This window comes from Schistocerca nitens, chromosome 1 (genome assembly GCF_023898315.1).
Source record: "Schistocerca nitens isolate TAMUIC-IGC-003100 chromosome 1, iqSchNite1.1, whole genome shotgun sequence".
NCBI lineage: Eukaryota > Metazoa > Arthropoda > Insecta > Orthoptera > Acrididae > Schistocerca > Schistocerca nitens.
In genome coordinates, this window is record NC_064614.1 from 676834700 (window position 1) to 676856549 (window position 21850).

Below are 21850 nucleotides of genomic sequence, written 5' to 3' on the forward strand. Positions count from 1 at the left end.
CTTTTTTGGCACGATTATCAAATATAAAGGAAGGAAGGACGATCAGAGTTTAACATACTGTTATTACAGATAGTGTTATCAATGAAACAGGATCACTGACTGGGACAGTATTAGTGATAAAAGAAAAAAATCAAGCATATTACCAGAGTTTCGCTTGGTAAAGAAAATAAAGAATAACTAATGCCCACTAGTTATGCCCTGCATAGCTGTAACATTCACAAAAGTTTTATGATCAGAACTTAAAATGGCAACTTGTAGCTGCACATGCACTGGATTTATATACATTAGTCAAGTAATAGATTTCCATGGGCTAAACAAAATGAGAATAATGGAACGTAACTGAATCAAATCAGGTGATGCTGAGGGAATTAGATTAGAAAATGAGACACTTAAAGTAATATATGAGTTTTGCTATTTGGGAAGCAAAATAACTGATGATGGTCGAAGTAGGGAGGATATAAAATGGCAAGAAAAGCATTTCTGAAGAAGAGAAATTTTTTAACATTGAGTATAGATTTATGTGTCAGGCAGTCCTTTCTGAAAGTAATTGTATGGAGTGTAGCCATGTATGGAAGTGAAACATGGAAAATTAACAGTTTAGGCATAAAGAGTATAGAAGCCTTTGAAATGTGGTGCTGCAGAATAATGCTCAAGATTAGATGGGTAGATCAAATAACTAATAAGGGGTACTGAATAGAATTGGGGAGAGGAGAAATTTGTGGCTCAACCAGACTAGAAGAAGGGATCAGTTGGTAGGACACATTCTGAGGCATCAAAGGATCAATAATTTAGTACTGGAGGGAAGTGTGGGGAGTAAAAACTGAAAAGGAAGGCCAAGAGATGAATACAGTAAACAGATTCAGAAAGATGTAGGTTGCAATAGTTATTCAGAGGTGAAGAGGCTTGCACAGGTTAGAGTAGTGTGGAGAGCTGCAGCAAACTAGTCTTTGGACTGAAGACAACAACAGCGACAACAACAACCATAAGAAATAAAGAGAGTTTCAAACAAAAAAGAAAACTTTTAAAGCAAAATCATGAACTTATCATAAGACAGTTTGCGGATGCAGACATGGATGTAGTGACATATTACAGCATGCACGGAAGTGTGTACCTAACTTACCTCAATATTTTTTCAGGATATGGCACTTTGAAATGCTTTCCAAGGAAATGCTTAAGCAAACTCATTAAACTGTCACAGACTTCTGTATCAGACATAAGTTCCATCTTTCGAGCCTCAGGACCAACAATCCAGCCACACAAACAAAGAGGATGATTATCAACAGTATTAAACATGAATACCTCCTTCAGCCAATTCTGCTCCTGAAACATGGTACACAAACATATACAGGCTTATTAAAACATACAAGAAATTAGTACATGTGTAGTTATAAAAAAATAACTGGTAGAAAATGTAAATATGGTCAAATACAGATCAGTAATGTTTGTATTTGGTAACTTTTCTCACTACTTTAGATGAGTTACTTAACAGAAGTAAACAGTTACTAAGTAAGATACTGATAAATATGCAACATACTGCCAGATGTGAATCTTAATGAGACATGAGGACCCATGGCATTAGTGAAGACAATCATTATGGGTGAAGACAACTATTATTTCAGTATGGTTCCTGCTACTGAGACAGACTTCTAGAGAATGGCCGAATGATAGAGTGGGACAGAAAGGATTTTGCTCTCATAGGAAAGGGTGTTTCTGTCATATTGTTCTCACAAGTGCATTAAATTCAAGAAGAGATATGTGGGAATGAATCTTAATCAAACATGTGCACCCATGGCACAAGTAAGGCCAACCAGCTGCCACGTGGCATAAAAAAGGAATTAAGCTGGGTGACATGCTCTGCTACTGACTATTTATATTAGTCCTTGGCAGCAGTTTGTCAGCTGGCAAACAACTGGTTGGTATTGAGGTCCACATGAAACAGCCATAGTAAAGATGACAATCAAGTATGATATGGATGTCTAGAGAGGTAGTCCTGCCACTAATGTGACAGGACAATGTGTTGACCTAACTAGAATAGAATGTGCTGTATAGATGACCTGCTTAAGTTTCTGATATAGGTACAACCTATGCTGCAAAGGATCCTTAGCAGACCCAAGATATTTCATAGGTCACGGGGGTGATAAAATACTGCTTTGGGATAAATAGGACAAATTTTGTAGAAGATATTCCTCATTCTAGGAGACAATGAAACATAACTAAAGGCTTGTTAGAAGATTACTCCATTGTAGATGGTTATCCATTGTGTGAAAGAATACGGTATGATAAGCCTCTTTGACTGGGTGTGGAAGGTAAAACCCTTCTGTAAAGGCCTAGGTGGGGCTTTCATTATATTGGAACAGCTGTTGTTCACCATAACAAGAGCCTATGCATGCCAAGGATATAGAAGTGACATTTTTAATATGTGAAGTCGGTGGCAGCTATCATAGTGGAGGTACTGTTGGGACTGAGAGTTTTATGAAATCTTCAGAGCAATGGTGATTATTTTCGGAGAAGGCGGGTTGCTGAGCGGAAGATTACCAAGTGAAGAAAGTGGCTGGCATCCAGTTTCAGAATATTGCAGGTACTAAATATTTTTTCTCTAAACATAACATGTTCCTGCAATAAAAAAATGAGCAAATGTGTTCACTGAGGGGAAAAAAAAAGCCACATAAAATGACATTATATAATTACAGATTCACAGTACCTTACTAGATAATCATGAAATATATCAGAATGTTGTTATTATAGTTGTCACACATGGAGCAATGCATTTTGTAATTGTAATAGTATAATACATACATCACCTCCAGACGTTTCTGATCCAGCTTTATCCTCTGCATTCCACAAAAATCCAAAACCACTACAATCTTCTGGCCACCACTGATGAGAAAATTTCATATACACCTTGTTTACTGTTCCAATGGATAGCCCCTAATATCACACAGAAAATATAGTGCATTAAATTAGAGAACTTACATAATCATAATATTGGTGCGGAACACATTTTAGTGTCACAAATGAGCAGTGACCACTCAGGTATTCTGAAACTCTAAAGCAACAGTGGAAAAGCTAGTTAAGGATTTTAATGATTAATATAAACAGCCTCACACACTTTTATTGTGTTAAACTGCTTTTGTTGTTATGACATTTTCAGGTTGCTGAGTTGTGCTAAAATCATGGTATACATGCTATGGTTGTCATATATAATGTTAAAGACCAAATTAAGAAACAATAATCACAAATTTTCTGCTGACTGCTTGGCAGAAGTGTGGCAAGGAAACATGGCATGCCGCATACAGTCTACTATATTGCTATGGGGCAGGCAGCAGAGAGAATGGCCTGCAACAGTTAAGACATACCATAATGGGGACAGCAGTGGGGCAAGGCAACTGGCTGGGAATTGTGTCAGGCTTGCTGGGTTTGTTTGGTGCATTAGGTGGCATTGCCAGATGCGAGTGTGATAGCAGATCAGATGATCCTGCCTATCTGTGGTCCCAAACACTTGATGCCTCTGGTTTCTGACTGTGGTACTTGGAATCTATGAAGGGACACAGCCAAACATGCAGGCCCAGATTCTGGAGTCCACATAATTACTTGCTGTAAGGCTTAGATGCCAAACAGCTTGAGATGAGCACAGGAGGTCTAATCAAGCACAGTGCCTGTGCCTAAGAATGAGCTCTGCTGATCTGTGGCCACTGGCAGATGAGGACTGGTACATTCCAAGGAAACTCAGCAATGTTTGTCCCACAGGCACTGCCTGCATCATTTTGGACATCTGATTTTTGAGAGTGCTTACCAATCATTCCACCTCTATATTCAACACTGAGTGGAATGTAAAAGTAGTCAGTTGTTGAATACATTACCTCCAGATGTTTCTAATCCAGACTTATCTTCTGCATTCCACAAAAATCCAAAATGATTACAATATTCTGGCCACCACTGGTGAAGAAATTTCATATACACCTTGACCACAGTTCCAATGTGCAGTCCCTAATATCACATTAGAAAGTATAGTATGTTAAACTAGAGAATTTATGGCGGCAGAAATGTTTGAACATAGATGGCTGATCTGTGAGATTTTGACAGACATATGGTGTGTCAGTGGCCAAGAGAAGTATGGCATTGCTGATGTTCAGGGGATGGCAGAAAGAAATAAAAGTGCAGCAAATAGGGCCTATCATTTTAGGCAGATGCTCTGGTCATCTATGTGTGGATAGCAGTACCTGGCAAAACAGCAGATTACTGTGTGTGGATGGGATACTTCACAATAGATAATGAGGAAGTCATCCAGTACATGGGTCAGAGTGTTGCTGATCTGGAAACATTCTGCTTTTTGGCAGAAAAAGTCAGTATCTGGGCCCACGGGTAGCAGGGAGAAGGCTTGTGGTGTGGTAGGACAATAATGATCGTTATAATTGTAGTTATCCAGTCACAGTATCCTCTGCTGCAAACATCATGCTGTCTTTTCTGGGTGCTTGAATCAAGGGCCAACCAGGAAAATTGGGGTCCATAATCAAGTGGAATTTTGATCCATACAAGCAAACATGGAGTTTCTTGATCCTGAAAACAATGGCCACTTCCTGCTAAATATATTTTTGCAAAATAGTGGGCTCTTTGCCAAGAACACTGTTACAGGAAGCACATATCTCGATATGCTTGAGACCTTTATTTTTCCCACAGTTGTAGAATGATTCAGATGACTTCATTTACCAACAGGATGGCATCTGGAAGTGCAAGAGATTTACATCAAAGGATTACTCGATGATGGATCAGTTGCACAGGACTAAATGATTCAGCCTTACATTACTGGCCTCCAAGGTCACTGAACCTGACTGTATGTAATTATTTCTTATGGAGGTTTATAAAAAGACTCTATTTATGTGCCTCCATTACCAACAACAATAAATGAACTAAGACATCGCATAACAACAGTTGTGGAAGCTGTGACTCAAGACATGCCCGCTGTAGTGTGGGAATAATTTGAATAATGCATTGACATATGCCATTCACATCAAGAGGGGCATATTGAACACCTATGAAAAGATATGAGAAAACTTTTTGAGTTTCCCATTTATCAAAAAACAAAACTCATTGTATACATACATTAGTTTCAGAAATATAAATGTGCCAAATTGGATGATTCTTTTTGATACACCCTGTGTATTGAAATTGAATATAAACAGTCACAACCGCAGTAAACATTTTTATATATATTTTTATATGAGGTTATGGGTTTCAGTCTGTTTTAGACCATCTTCAGATCCACACCATGTTGTAGGTGGTGGCTATAAATTGAGTATGTGCTACACCTCCATGAGTGCTAACTGCTGTTAGCATTTGTGGAGGTATAGGGCCTGCTCTGTTTACAGCCACCATCTAATTTGTGGTGTGGGTCTGAAGATGGCCTAAAACAGACTGAAACTGGTAACCTTATACAAAAAAAATACAAATAAATTTATTGTGGTTGTGACTGTTTATATTCAATTTTAAGTAAATAATAAACCACTGTACTCTAGAGAGACATGTTCTCAAAAACTGCTCTGTATATTGTTTAGTTAGTTTGTTTCATCATTCTATGGGTCATTTTACATGATAAGTCTTAGTGGTGTGAAATGAGTCATTTTACATTCCCATCGCAAATTAATCTGTAAACATGGTTACATGCTGAACATTTCTTTGTTTTGAATTGTTGTGGATTATTTACACTTCATGAGGGAATAAATATTGTAGGTGAACACCCCACATTATTCTTACAGCATGTTTTTGAGCAATGAAGATTTTCTTTCTTAAAGATGAGTTATCCCAGAACATTATTCTAAATGACATTATTGAATGAAAATATGCAAAACAAATAAACTTACTGATTTGTCTCTTCCCAAGATTTTCAGTGATTCTAAGTGCAAATGTGCCAGAACAAAATTGTTTTAGGAGTTCCAAGATGTGCTTTTTCCACATTAAATTCTCATCATAATGGACATCTTATAATTTTGAAGTTTCCACCCTATTTAATGTTTCCCCACATGTGTTACACTTATCACTGGTGTAGTGCCCCTAAATGTGCAGAACCATATATGTCGTGATGGTCTAAAATTGAGGGTGAGACCATTCACAGAATTATATCCCCAGACTGTATTGTTTGAATGACTAATTTCAACTTTCTGCATTCTTTGGGTTAGATATGACATTATTCATTGGTTACCTATACCATCAATCCAACAAAACTTCAATTTACCTAGGAGAATACTGTGAGTCAGACAGTCAAATGCCTTAGAAAGGTCACAGAAAATACCAACTGGCACTGTTTTATTATGTAATGTTTGTAAAATTTGGTAAGTGAACATGTAAATGGCATTATCAGCAGAGCAACTCTTCTCAAACCCAAACTGCAATTTTCTGAGGATATTATTGTTGCTAGGGTGAGATACTACTCTACAGTAAGTCACTTTCTCAAATATTTTGGAACATTTGTGAGCAGTGACATGCGTCAGTACTCGCTGACATTGCTCTCATCACCCTTCTTAAAGAGCGGTTCTCAATGGCATATTTCAGTCTCTGTGGAAAATTGCCTTCAGTTAGTGATGCATTTCAGATTAGACTGGGCTTATTATATAGGAACAAACCATTAGTGTTCAATTCGAAAAATCATTGAAACAAGATGATCTTTTATTTTTGAGAGAATGTATAATTTTCTTAATTTCAGAAGGAGAAGTTGGTGATACATTCATATGACTGAATTTTATGGGAGTTACTTTTTCAACAGACTGCTGCAATTTTTCTCTTGAACTGTTTGTCCTATGCTTCCTACAATATTTAAGAAATCATTATTAAATATACGAGTTGCCCAAAAAGTAATGCAGCACATCTTTTTCTTCAACAATTCTTTACTGAACATAATGAGAACTACACACATGAAAGAATGGTGTTTTATCTACACATCCTATTTTTCCACATAATCTCCATCCCACTCTACGGCCTTCCCCCAGCGCGAACCAAGGGCGTATGTGCCCTGTAAGTACAAATCCTTGTCCTGGTGGCAGAGCTAGTGCTTCATTGTGTGAATCACCTCCTCATCATCCTCAAAATGTCTTCCATAAATGGCATCCTTTAATGATGAATGACATCAGCTCACTGCAACATGTCAGGTGTGACAGTGTGGCTGCAAATCGTGGAGCTCCGTTGAACCACCTTCTGATGACTTCACCCTCCATGCACAGCGACTAACTGTACTTCTATCGACAGCAGACACTCCATAGGCTTTTCACAAGTGTTTGTGAATATTCCCCTCAGTTTCTTTCTCTGCAGTGAAAAATTCAATGACAGCAAGTCGCCTGTAACGTATGTGACGTATAGGCACCATTTTGAAAATGTCCTGCGGCTATGCTACCTGTCGGAAGTGACGGAAACTTGGCACACTCACTCAGGACACTTCAAATAATACATATGTACCATTTTACATTCATATTATTGTTTCCAGCTGAGAAAAAAATGTGGAGCATTACTGTCTGGGCAACCCTCATATTTGCTACCTGTGACTCTTTGTTTATAGCACTTCAATTCAGTACTGATACACTGTTCTGTGGTTGGCTGTCCCGTCTCTCATTTGACTACATTCCTTATGCACCTATGTCTGTTGTCAGAATTACTGGTTTCTGACATTATGTGCATGTTTATTGATTTTTTAATAAGCTTTTGTAGTAATTTTGAGTAGTTTTTGTAGTGTGCAACTACAGCAGAATCCCTACTTGTTCTTGCCAACAGACACATTTCCCTTTTCCTTTCACAAGATACTTTAATCCCTCTAGTAATACATTGTCTTATACAAGGCCTGATTAGTTTACATAGAAAGCTATTTTCAAATAATGATATGAATTTATAATGGAATGGATTAAATTTTATGTTAGCATTTGGTTCATTATAAATTTCATCTCAGGTCATCTATTGGAAACTATTCTCAAAAACATTTGTCCTTGAGTCATTAATTATTCTAAATGATTTCCAATGGGGAGTATCCATACTGTAAGGCACTTTGTTATTTATCACAACAAACTGTGCTTCATGACGAGAGAGTGCATTTGTTACGAGGTAAACAGTTATTTTCTTGCTTTGAGCTTCAACAAAGAAAACATTATCAATTAGGGTCCTACTTTCTTTATCCACTCGAGTTGGAAAATTAATTACTGAGGTCAAATTGTAGGGTTCAAACAAGGTTTCTAGATCATTTTTTTCTCTCAGAATCTTTTAGAAAACTGCCATTGGAGTCACTACGGACTATAAACTGCTTCCTGCTGTCTGACAGATAGCACAGTATGGAATCCACATTCCTCATCAACAGTTTAAAATTCCCCAGTGGGGAATCTATATACAGTTACAATCAGTAGTTAACTCTTTTCAGTATTAATTAACAAGCACATGCTCCTATGTGCTGATCATTACAAAATCTACTTGTCTCAATGTTTTTCAACTCATGTCTTCCTTAATATATGTAACAACTTCCCCTTTTCCCACACTCAGTTCTGCATGTGTAAGCTACTAGATTGTAACCTTTTACATGTAACTTATCTACCCCTTTGGTTGCATTGTGCTCAGGTACAGGCTCTCTATGTTTTCAGAGCTTTCCAAATTTTCCAAACCGACAAGAAGTTCCTCTACTTTATTACTCAGACCTCTAATATTTTGATGAAATAAGCTAAGCTTACTTTTCTGTGCATTGTTAAGCATTTTGTGAGGCTCTTCTTCAATTTTGACTTCTTTCAAAACAAGGTGCTTGAATCTTGATTCTAACCTAAAAAAGGTGCTCCTCTAACACCAGTAGCCACAGGGATCTTGCTTTGTGCGATGGTGGTACCCAGTTTATTATCTGCTTTGCTCTGCCATCCTATCTGTCTCTCTCCTATTCAGGCCATATCTAGTAAATATCCACCTCCCAATTGTAGCAACAGGCACTGCACTCATATGAGATTTCATTTCAATCAACAGAAAGCCTGCTTAACTCAGTGTCCACACTGCTCACAGCAGTGTTGACCACCACCAGCACCACCTAGAACAAGGCCGCAGTGCGAAATTCATAGCAGGTCATGATGTCACTCCAAGCGGGCCACCATTTTGTGTTTAGAAGTGGTTGCGTATCCACACATTTGTTGGATTCTAGTGCTACATTCATGCTTAAAACTAGTGATTATGGTGTTCACTTCCAGTGAATCTACTGTGAATATGATTTACAAATATTGTGTGCCAAGGTATTTTGGGAATTACAGAACTGGACCAAAAGTAATCCTGTTTTCCTTTCCAAAAGATTCGAATCTGCATCAGAAATAGCTTTCAGTAATTCATCAGTACAATTTCCAACCCACTCAGCACATGAAGGTACATAAACTATCTACCTAGTACATTTATTTATTTATTTATTTATTTATTTGCTAGTGGAATATCTTAAATTTTGGATGCATTCGACTACAACTGTGAGCAAAAGTTTGCAGCAAATAGTACTCATTTTCAAGTGGCTTTTTTTAAAATTTTATAAACGAAATATAAATCTCTTTAATTTGTATTTTATTACTCATTACTGATATGTTTTATTCACTGTCTCTCACATTAGTTAGGATGGGTGCTAACAAATGTTGAAACTGGCATTTTCATGTTTAAAAAGTGATCTCACTGTATGAAGCATATCTATGTTGTTTTTCTATGGGTTAATTTTTCCCATTATTAGGCATTCACAATCACTGGCATTGCCAACTCACAACCAAATAATCATCTTTCAACATAACCTACACTTCAGGTTATGCTGCAGAATAGGTATCATCACAACCAGATTTCAGTGGTGTCCTGTATCACTGGAGCCATGTTAATAATGCATCCTGTTACTTAATCTGTCCAGTATCTTAAATGTTCCAGTTGGTTAATTGACATGTCAAGTGCTGTTTAGTTCATACAGCACAGCTTGGTACAGAATGTTTAGTTGATATCTTCTTAACATACTTCCAGTTGGATGGTCACGATTATTTATTGAGGTGTGTCATTTATGTTGGCATCGGTTCAACTTTATTTTGCGTCTGGCTCGTGTTTGCTTTGCAGTTGTTTTTCTATTCAAACGTGAAATTTGTGCTACATCAAGACCCTCATTCAGTGTTACCTGCAATGACACAGTTTTAATATGTGCTGGCATAATAACACCAACAGTGAAATATTATTCTGCAGCTATTTATATCTTATATACCATGACAATGAAGGAACTGTAAAGTCAAAATTATAAAATAATTGGTATGTTAACCTTCAGAATTCAACAGATCACTGAAATTTTTTGACACTTAATCCATAATAGGAACTTCACTCTTATATTTCCATAAATATCACAAGCAGTTCACAAGTATATTCCATCATATACTGATGCATGTTGAGGCATGCTCATAGTGCTTATAGTACTAATTAATAAAAGAAAGTTACAATGCAATACGCTTGTTGCTGTAGATCAAATGGTTCAAATGGCTCTTAGCACTATGGGACTTATCGGTGTAGATCATGGTATATTACTGTTAGGCCTAAATGATTTATGTATTCCCACTAAGGTGTGGCCTGTCAAGTTGATATTGGTGGAAAATGAATGACTACCCAGTGTTTTTTACTTTCACATACAGACACACATCTCTAGGTCATGCTGTAAACTGTATTGGCTCACACTACTTTGTTGTAGATTTGTGAACTTCATTTCACCGAATCTGATGTCTGCCAGCATATGGAATGTTATGATGAAGTTAAAGGCACAAAGCTTACTGTCAAGCTTTCAAGACCAAGACTTAGAGAGGGTGCTGTTCCATCAGTGTTACCAGGTTGCCCAAGCTATTTGTCTACTCCATCCACCAGCTCTTGAGAAAGTACAGGGGAAAGGCGAGCTAGATTAAACAATGAACCTCTGCTAAAAGCAATTAATGATAGTGTAGTAACCAAAACAGATTATGATTCGAGGAAGTTATTTTCTGCTTTTGAAGCATTTCTGCAGTGCTTAGAAAGAAAAACCATTCCCAGAGAGAGGACCATTGTTAGAAGTGGCTGTGTCCTATTTCTATTGCTTACTGTATCACCTGCTCCATCTGTGTCATTAGTAACAAATGAGTTGCAGTTGTCCACCTATCAAAGTAACACTGTGATAAGAGAGATAGGCAGTAGCAAAATATCAGTCAAAAATTTCAAATATCAATGATTTGTTTACAGTATTAGACAAAGTGAAAAAATGAGTCAGTGCAAAAGAAAATTCACTGAAAAGCCAGTGCCTTCTTATACAGGAGATTTTAAATTATTACACTTCCTTAAGTGTAAATGTAATAATTGGCTTAATCAAAAGGACTCTCAAGTTTTGCTCAAATATCCACAATTTGATGGAAGCAGTGATGATTGTCAGGTGTTAATGGCATCTTTTGTAGCATTGAGGCAGCTTCATAAGATTGAATGTAATGGTCTACGTAAGTACTCTAATGGCCTTACTTTGAAGTCTCTTTATCCATCTTCCTTTGAGAAACAGAATGTGAGCCTTGTTTTTCACATATTCAATGAGTATACAGCTGAAGCTGTATCAACTATAGGGGAACAGAAAAACTTTTACATTACCAGCCAACTACAGAATTTATTAAAACTATACTTATATGGTGGAAAGTTGTAAATGTTAAGACAGTTCACAAAGGTGTTAAACTAAATGATCCCTTCCAGTGACCTCTGTCTTTAAGTAATAATGATGAAAAATTAGTTTTTCTGGAAAAGTTTCTTGTGTGGCTCGAAACGTGGAAGGACTTAGGCCTGAAAAATAATACCCTTTCAAAGGAAACCCATATAGCTCTGACACACACAACCTATGGTTTGACTGAGATGGTAAGGTACAGTACTAAAGAGCTTGGTTTCACTTATTTTTTGCCTAGAAAAATTCAAACTGATTCTCTGGAAGCAAGGTTTAGCAGTTACCGATCAATGGCTGGCTCTCAGTATCTAATATCTGTGACACAGATTTCTGAGGTGGAAGCCAAGATGAGGATGCAGAATGTTTTACCACTCATGTTTAATTCAACTACATTTGGTAAACTGCCTGTTGCTGAAGGGTTCACCTTTAATTATAATGATGGCACAAAAGAGACTATACAAACAGACTCTAAGTTTATGGTTGATGTTATGTATTTGGAGGAGGATTTCAGGCAGGCAGAAACATATCTTCCAATATTAACATATTTAGTAGGATATTGTGTTCACAGTGTACTGAAGAAACAGCAGTGTGAGGTCAGCAGCAAATACCTTCCCTTAGACAAAGAAATATGCCTGCATGGTGACCAATATCTTAGTTTAATTAAAAATTTGGACAGGGGTGGTCTGTTTTTCCCTCAGCCTGATGTTATTTATGATTACATTACTGTATAGAAATTAATATCTGCCCCTAATGAAAAGAAATTTTTGTCATTCGACAGTCAAAGGGTGTTTGTTCAAAATGTAACCATAAATGCTGTTCAGGAGAAAAGTTCCTTCTTAACTGACTTTGTTTGCAGTAATGGTCATTCGGCACACAAAATACTGAAGTTGTTAGTCAAAGCATCCACCAACGCATTATTAAACAATTATGTTGAGAAAAAGAATGACACCTTTACTGCTTCTTTTAAGAAACAAAGCTTAGCACATTTTAATTTACATGCAGTTTACATGCTAGGACATTTATCAGATGTCACAGGAAATTTCTATTAAATGTCACATATTCTGTTAAACTGCATTTGGTCCAGTGAAAGCAGAGGAAGGTTCTATGATCCATATTGGTGTTATACCTTCAACTGAATGCACACTGTCATTTGGTCCATATAGCCTGCAGTTTTTGTATAGTTTGCTTCCACCAGTTTCAAATGTCAAGAAGTCATAACTGTTTCCATGTAGGCTATTCAACTGAAGTAAATACTTTGTCCAGAATTAATGGCTACTTTCAACCTCATCATTGTCAAATGTTATCAGATTGTGTACACATCCATCTCTGCACTTGATACTGGCCTAAGGTTGAAACTGGACAAGTTTTTCCTAGTTAAGTCTTTATGTCTTCTAACTATTCTGTGCAGAAATATTTACATCTTCCTTTCAATTTGTTGAGCCTGTGCTGCCCAACAAGAAGAAATCTGTTAAACTAATTCTCTATTAAACCTCATTTAGTTCATTATACCTATGTACATTATTAGAGGATATTATTTCGGCATGCAGACATATAAAACTTACAGTAGCATAATACAATACTACATAGGGAAAGCCAAAAATGGATTGCTCCCATTTTCCTGAATCAGGACACCAGGGTGTTTTCTAATGTAGTTACTCCTCACAACAGCTGACCATCTAAATTTTGATACAGGCTGCTGTCAGTATTGTTTCACACTTGTAACAATTAGTTATTGCTTTGCCTATGTTATTTTACTGAGACACAGTTACATTCTAGTAGTTGCTTATTCCACTCACAGTTTGGTATAGCTTAATATCAGACACAGTAGGTGGTCTCCATTCCCAGATTTGCATCTCATCCAGACTGTGACCCTTAATTTGTTACTAATCTTATTGTTTATTTTTTTTAATTTACTCATAAAACCCTTTGGCAGTGTGAGGCTGTGTGCCAGACATATAGGGCACATGGGTTTAATCTGCTATAAAAATTCATACCCACACACACATTGGCACTGAGTGAAAAGTTTGTTCTTGAACTGTCATATTAATGTAAAGTTTGTCACTCTCTTAGTTTTAAGAGACTCTCTTTTATTAGAATGCAAGTGAAAGTAGTTTCTGCCAGTAACTGTAGAATCACGTGTTACAGGAAATCACTTTGGATCACCCTTCACAGCATTAAAATAGAGATTAGGTGTTCCATACACTCAGTTTTATTGAAACAGTTTATTCTAGGATTTATGAAGCAGGAATAAAGTGAAAGAGTGATACAATTTCTTTTCTTAAGGTGGTGTTTATATAGTAATTAAGGTAAAGTTCTTCCCACCTATTTACATGGAGAGTATTCTTGCAAACATTAAGGAGTGTTTTGTTGCTGCATTTTATTTGAATGTCTAGGATGTTATATCATACACCATTCAGTTTAATTTGGAATCAATATAAAATCATTACAGTTTTGATTTATGTTGTACATCTTTAGTTAATCCCAGAATTAGTTCCTATGATTTATTTTGTTTACACATAAGTTCATTACAAGGAAACTGGCCTGCTTCTAGCTTATGGCGGGGTTTTCAACAAATGTTGCATAGCTGTGCAGTAATGATATAAAAGAATTGTTTCAGTTGTGGATCAGGTATTCAACTGTAATGTGAGGTTGCTCTGATATGTCATCATACTCATTATTACCATTACTTATTAGTTTCCAATGACTAGCTACATTTTCACTTCATGTCCTTCAGTAGTGCAGCATCCCAGTGACACCTTTATATCATGGTGCATACATTCCAACGAATGTTTGTTGCTCTATTACTCTGTCTGAGTTACTACATTTGTCATAACATAAGTCATCTTTAGTCACAATTATTAAATTTTATAGACAGTAAGACTGATAATGTAACCAGTTATATGCTTCTGAGATGTTTTGCAACTGTGTTATTTTTCACAAAATACAATATATCAAATGTGTACAACAAATCAACCATTCTGTGTAATTCCACTGAATGTAGAAAAGGCTTGCTGCCTTTTAAGATGGTAATTGTGATAATTGTATTTCTGTAATGGAACCAGGTTGTGCCCTGGATTTTGTAACAGCTTTTTCAGGAAGTACATGTTCACATGTCTGACTTAAATAAATTATTGTTCATTGCTTCTCGTGTTTTATACATCCTACATTAACATAAACTATTAATAATTATATTATTTTAAGCATGCTGAGGACTACAATTCTCATGTTGCAGTATTTTGCCTACATATTACAAAGAATTAAACTTGCTGTAGTCACCAGCAGTGATTTCTAATCTATCCCTGGAGTTACTAAAGTGCAAATGAGAATTGTAGTGTCCCTTGTCCTGTAGTTTAATAGAATTCTTCATGTCATTCCCTTTGTTTTACAGGATAGCTTGAGTCCCTTAGTGAGTCACTGTCACCTGCAGTCACTTAGGTAGACACCTAATGAAATACTCTTAGGAAATACAGCTTCAAACAATGGAATGAATTAATCTAGAAATAGGTTAAATTTATTATTGACATTTTTAGCTTGCTGCATTGTCCCATTCCAACTGTTGCAAATGTCTGCTGAATGTTTGCAGTTTTTCACTGTTGACTTACATACAGGTCCTATTGATAAAACTACTGTTGTTTGCAGGGTTTACAGCATGCATTTTGAACAGATTCAGATTCAGATTCAGATTCTTGATTCACCATTGACCACCTGAGGTGGAATAGGCAATTTACATGGATATCATATAACATTTTCCTTGAATAGTACCTTAAAGCTAAATGAGCATTGCAAATAGTGCCCATAGATGATAACATAAACCATAACATAAGCTAAATACATTCAGTGACATCACATAATGAAATCCTTAAAAATTAATGTCGATTAATTTTATATTCATAAATTCTGCTATATTGTAAAAAGGATTGATTAGTAACCAATTTAGTAGTTTGCTCCTGAAGCTACTTATGTGAGCCGACCAAGAGGAAAATGGGAGTTTATTAAATATTTTTAGACTGTTGATTAGATGGGAATTCCCTGTTCTTGTCAGCCTGTGCCTAGGTATGTCTAATTTTGTTTTGCCTCTGGTATTATGGTGGTGTATGTTTTCCCTCATTTCAAAATCTGCTATATTGTTTTTTGCCTACAATGCTGAGGTGTATATATAAAGATTAATAACTGTTAATATTTTCAGCTGAATGAACAGTGGCTGTCAGTGCTCTGATCTACCAGAATTGCTCATTGCCCTTATCACTTTCTTCTGAATTTTTAGAACTTCAGTGATCTGAAGAGAGTGTCCCCATATCAGCAGTCCATACTCTATATGTGACTGAAACAGTCCAAAATAAATAACTCTTAAATATTCTTTTGTCACCAGGCTCCTCAGTTTCCACATTAAATGCGTAACTCGAGACAATTTTGCGCAGATATGGTTGATGTGTGTTTCCCACGTTAACTTAGAGTCTACATGAATTCCTATAATTTTAACTGCTTTCACCTCTACCTCTTTTGACAATCCTAGTATAATCTGTTGGTTTTTATCAGGATTGAAAAGCAGTGTATTTGATGAGAACCAATTTAGTGCTGCTTCCAGGCCATCTTGCATCATATCTTGCAGAACTGATATGTTCTCGTGCTGAGCAAGCAAAGTTGTGTCATCAGCATAACAAATAGCAGTATTGGGGATACAATGGGGTAAATCATTGACTGCAATTATAGAAAAGAAGGGCCCAAGGACAGAACCTTGTGGGACCCCTGTCTTAACTTCTAGCAATTGAGAGTCTCTGTTTCTGACAGAGGCAAACTGCTTCCTATTGTTTAGGTATGATTCAATTACTGCCAATGCAGAGTCTTGTACTCCATAGAATTTGAGTTTAGCAAGTAAGATATCATGAGAAATGCAGTCAAATGCGTTACTTAAATCACATAAAAGAAGTGAGGCTTTATTTTTATTCTCGAAGGCTGTTATTACTTCATTCACAATTGAAAGAACAGCAGTGGTGGTATTTCTTCCCCTGCGGAAGACAAATTGAGTATTACAGAGTAAGTTATGCGACTCAAAGTAGTAGTTTAGTTGGTTATAAATAAGAGATTCAAATATTTTCGAGAAAATGGGAACTATTGAAACTGGTCAGTAATTTTTGAGATCATGTTTGTCCCCTTTTTTATACACTGGGATAACTTTCGATATTTGTAGAGTTGTAGGATAGACTCCAAACTCTAGACACCTATTAAACAGAAAGGCCAATGGTTCACTAATTATATGCACTGTTTTTTTAATTATGTAATTGCACAACCAAGAGTAGTCCATGCTCTTGGAGTTTGAGAACTTTGCCACTACCTTTGTAATCTCAGTGGGTGTGATTGTCCTCCATTTAAAGGTATTGTTTGCAGGTTGTTGTTGCTTAAGTAGATCACTTGCATTAGTGGTTGTTGTTTTAATTTTGTTCCTAATATCACTTACAGAGTCCATGAAAAAATGATTAACTTTATCCGGGTCAAGAGTTATGCTATTTTCATCATTCCTGCAATGCTCTTGTGCAACAACATTCCATGCAGCTTTGCACTTATTAGGAGCCCCTTCAATGTATCTTTCGTATGCTGTATTTTTTGCAATTCTAAGCTTAATTCTGTAGGTTCTCTTACATTCAAGATATGCTTTGTACAATTCATCTTTCTGCTCCATTCCATCTTTAAGAGAATTTTTATACATGTGGTACAACGATAACATATTTTCCCTCGTATTGGTAAGTTCATATGTGTACCACTTAATGTTTTTCTTTATAGGTTGGCTTTTATGATTGATTTTTATAAGAGGAGAACAAGAATACCACAAATCTAAATAAATTTTAATGAAGTTCTCAAAAGCAGTTTCAGTTTTATTTATTCCCACTTGACAGTTATATATACAGTCCCACTCAATATCTCTGAGTTTCTGAATGAACTGGTATACTACTTCTTCCTTCTGCCCTCTAACCCAGATTACCTTTTCCTTAGCATTGGCACCTGTGTTGGAGAGGAGTCCTTCAGTTTTGTTTTGGTTGAGTGTGAGGAGTATTGGATCATGGTCTGCAAATACCCCATCTACAATACTGACAGTGTAAAAATCACTATCAAAGTTAACAATGATGTTATCTATATATGCTCCATCACATGTGGCATTTCTATTGCTACAATATAGATTGAACATTCTGAGGAGGTTGAAAAAATCCTTTGTGTCTTGCTCACCATCATGGTCAGGAAGACCTAAAATTTCACTTACACATATGTTGCTAATTCCTTTGTCTGCAGGCTTGTAAAGTTCTTTGCAACTCTTGTGAGAAAAACAACTGCACTCAGCTCATTACATGCTCAAAATCTGCCACATTTTTACAGGAAAGAAAATTTACATTACAATGATAGAGCATGATTATTTTTGTTTCTGAGAACAGGTGAGTTAAAAGTGATTGTTTGCTTGGAAATGTACTCAGCTTTCCCGAGGGAGCTCTATAAACAGCTACCACATAAATAGGCAGTGTATTAACAAGGAGTTAAATGCAACAATTCTCAAACTGTTGAGCAATACAATCTCTATGTTCATAGGCATAGATACTAACTTTTATACACTAACTTTTATTAAACTTGCAAATGTAAACCTGCAAAATTAAACATTATTTTATTTAGAATACTGAAAAGAGAGGAATTTAATATTATACACAGTATTAGTGCAGAATTTTTCAAGTGAGTGCAAATAAGAGTCGTCTGGTCCAGAAAGACTGTAATTTATCACAGTGTATTTTTCACAAATGTACCCTGTTTTATCATGTATATTTTAATATTATTTACATCCCGCACTTGTACATTTTCACTGGCTATTGATAAGTCTTAAGCAATTACATTACCAGTAAAAAAAATTATAAACTACAGCTTCTGCTATATCGCGATAGATAAAGTTCCTTATTTTAACCATACGGCAAAGTACTCTCCTCTTTGTGTGGTATCATTTGCCAAAAATCTAATTTAGATATCTCCAGCAGTTTACAAGATATGAGAGGTGTCATGAATATTTCATTCGCACATGCCAGCGATCAGAAGTGAACTTGCTGCAGATGTTCCATTTTTTCAAGATTGGAGGCAGATAATTATCCCAAGTTTTACAAAAATTTCATAATCTCATCTGTATTTCATACTCTGCAACAGAATGTATAACATGCACCAAACACAAATTCATAGAGACCCCCTATTTTTGATTGCAATGTTCTCAAATTTGATGCTCATATGTGAAATACGACAATAGTTATGACCATTATCGAAATGATGGGCACTTCAGCATGAAGCTGGCATATAAAGCTACAAGTATTTCAGAAATCAATTATTTTTTACAGAACAGATTCTGTAAAACTGTTTGACAAAGATTACAGGCCGTGTGTCTCGATTCTTTCAGCACAGCGCCACGCCAACCCTGGCCCACTTTGTGTGATGTCACAAGAGCATGCTGCAGCCTTAGCTGCTCATGGTACTGCAGAACATCCACAAAACTCACTTCTGTTTGTGTCATTGCTACTTCTATTTCATCCAGGTCTTCCCCTAATTTTTCAATTACTGTCCTTGGCCAGGCTGTTCTTTGCTGTTGGACTGAGCATTCACTGCTGCTTTGAAATCACTGCAATGAGTACTGCCCCATTTGGTTTCTTAATAACTTGGTACGACAGTCTGTCAAGTTCAGTTTCAAATACCACATGCCTGGGGAAGTATGCCATGCTTTTTCATAGTTTTGGCATAACATACCCACATCATTAAACAGATGTGATAAGACACTAAATTATCTTGTTCATGAATTTAAAAACCAGGATTATAAAGAGGCTGCTTTTCATGGCTTAGTACACAGGGCACTCAATTGCCAATGAACAAGTAGTATTAAAAAATGGAATTAAACGTCATTAAGAAGATAGCAATCAACAATAGTTACAGTGTAGATATTGTTAATAAATTTCTGAACAAAAGTAACACTCATAGAAAGAAGAAACTAAATGAAGGGAAAATTAAACTGGTCTCTATGACATACCATGGAACATTCTTGCAAAAGATTGTGAACCTTACAGTGCTAAAACAGCATTCAAAACAAATAATCTAGTGAGGTATAATTTGAAGTGTGATTCCAGTAAAAAGATAAACAAGATCAAAATATTGGGAGTTTATAAAATACATTGCACATCCTGTGATGAAAATCATATTGAATAGACAGGAAGAAAACATTTTATCAGTTACAAGGAACATAACGATGCATCAGACTAAGTACCTCTGATAAATCAGCTGTTACAAATCATGTGTACGAAACAGTCATCTCCTTAAGAAAGTAAATGACAATTTAGAAATCCTTCACATAAAAAAGAAAGGACAAGAATTCGACTTGCTAGAAGTATTGGAGATTGCCATTTACAAAAGGAAACACAACAATGTTTTTAATATGCAAGTGAAAGTCAATGGGACAAGATATCTTACCAGCTTTTTAGAATTAGTTTAAGATTATGCTTAATATTCCTCTGATGAAATAATACTAGAGGCTGGTCAACACAGATGACAACATCCAACTAGAAACTTTGGAAATGAGTAAAAGCAGGCGACCAATAGAACAGCAACATGCTTGAGCCAATAGCTGTACTTACACGGTAATGTCTTGGACATGTCAATACACAACAACTCCCCAATACCTGGAGAAGCATCAACTTGACACCTTAGGAACCACAGTTGATTGGGAGGATGCAGCCTGGTATGTGATGCAGTGTGAGGTGGGACAATTACCGACAGAAGTCAACAAATTTAATGTAAGACAAGAACCCACAATTCAATTTTATTTTAGTTTATGATAACTCTAAATGTGTTGGTAAACTTTTTTTAGTGATTTAATCTCATGAGCTGGGTTTGATAACCTGATAATGAGCATATTGTCTCTCAAGACATATTGTTGAGTCATGTGTGGGATACAAAACAGTTGAATTAAATGCTACCAATCACCACTGTTAAAATATAACAACCACTACCTCACATATAATATTAAGAGCATCTTCCTTTTTTCAAAAACATCATATTTAAACAGTTATACTTAATTAAAGTTTTGTATTCCAGAATGTTCCATTCTTCATTGGTGATTATTTATAAAATTCAGTGCCATAATTTTGTAACCCTGATTTTTCTGATTTGAAAAACCCCACTTCCACTAGGAAAATTTGTTGGTTTGCTGTTTACTGAGCTATAAAAGTTCACATTTTACCTAATTTTGGTGGTTGATTAGTTACAAACTACACAGATAACTAGAAAAATTCTTTTATCAAAATTATGTGGAATGAGTCAGTTTACATGATATGCACACATGATTAGCATTAACATTAATGAACACATTACTTTTTAGTCCTACCCACACCACTACACTTACAATTTTTTAAGAGGCTACAGATTTTAAATGGAAATTCCTCTGTGGAATGGGAGTTGTCAGGAGAAATGATTTTAAGTTACATTAAAAACTTGCTTCACTACCTGTTTCAGACATTTTATGCTATTGGGCAAATCATGAAAAATCTTTGTTGTGACATACTGAATTCCTTTCTGAGCCCCTGACAGATTTAATAATGGGTAGTTATGGCCATTTTTCCTTTATAATTGTAGGTGTGGATATCACTATTTTTAATTTTTTTTAGAAGGCTATCAGTTTTTAAGTAGAAATTGTCCAGGAGCAATGATTTTAAGCTACATTAAAAACTTGCTTCACTACCTGTTTCAGAAATTTTATGCTAATGGCCAAATGATGAAAAATTTTTCTTCTTGCATACTGAACTCCTTTCTGAGTCACTAAAACGTCATGTGACTAGGGCCTCCCGTTGGGTAGACCATTCACCGGGTGCAAGTCTTTCAACTTGACACCACTTCGGTGACTTGTGCATCGATGGGGATGAAATGATGATGACTAGGACAACACAACAACCAGTCCCTGAGTGGAGAAAATCTCCGACCCAGCCGGGAATCGAACCCGGGCCCTTAGGATTGACATTCCGTCGCGCTGACCACTCAGCTACCGGGGATGGACTTCTGAGTCACTGAACAGCTTTAATAATTGGTAATCCTCTAGAATTGTAGATACTGATATCACTTTTCTTAGTGGATATACGTACTGTAATGGTGCAGTTAAAATGCCAAACTCCTTGAAGAGGAACAAACAGGAGA

General features: G+C 36.2%; 1 protein-coding gene across 2 annotated transcripts in view; it reads right to left on the reverse strand.

Moving 5' to 3' along the window:
- The window catches only part of LOC126259284 (spermine oxidase), a 142740-nt gene that overhangs the window by 43401 nt on the left and 77489 nt on the right, over window positions 1-21850 (reverse strand). For both annotated transcript variants that reach the window (XM_049955935.1, XM_049955943.1), the window contains exons 6-7: window positions 2797-2928; window positions 1121-1320 (exon numbers count right to left, since the gene is read on the reverse strand). In XM_049955935.1, the coding sequence (XP_049811892.1) occupies window positions 1121-1320; window positions 2797-2928 (332 nt within the window). The remainder of the gene's footprint in view (window positions 1-1120; window positions 1321-2796; window positions 2929-21850) is intronic.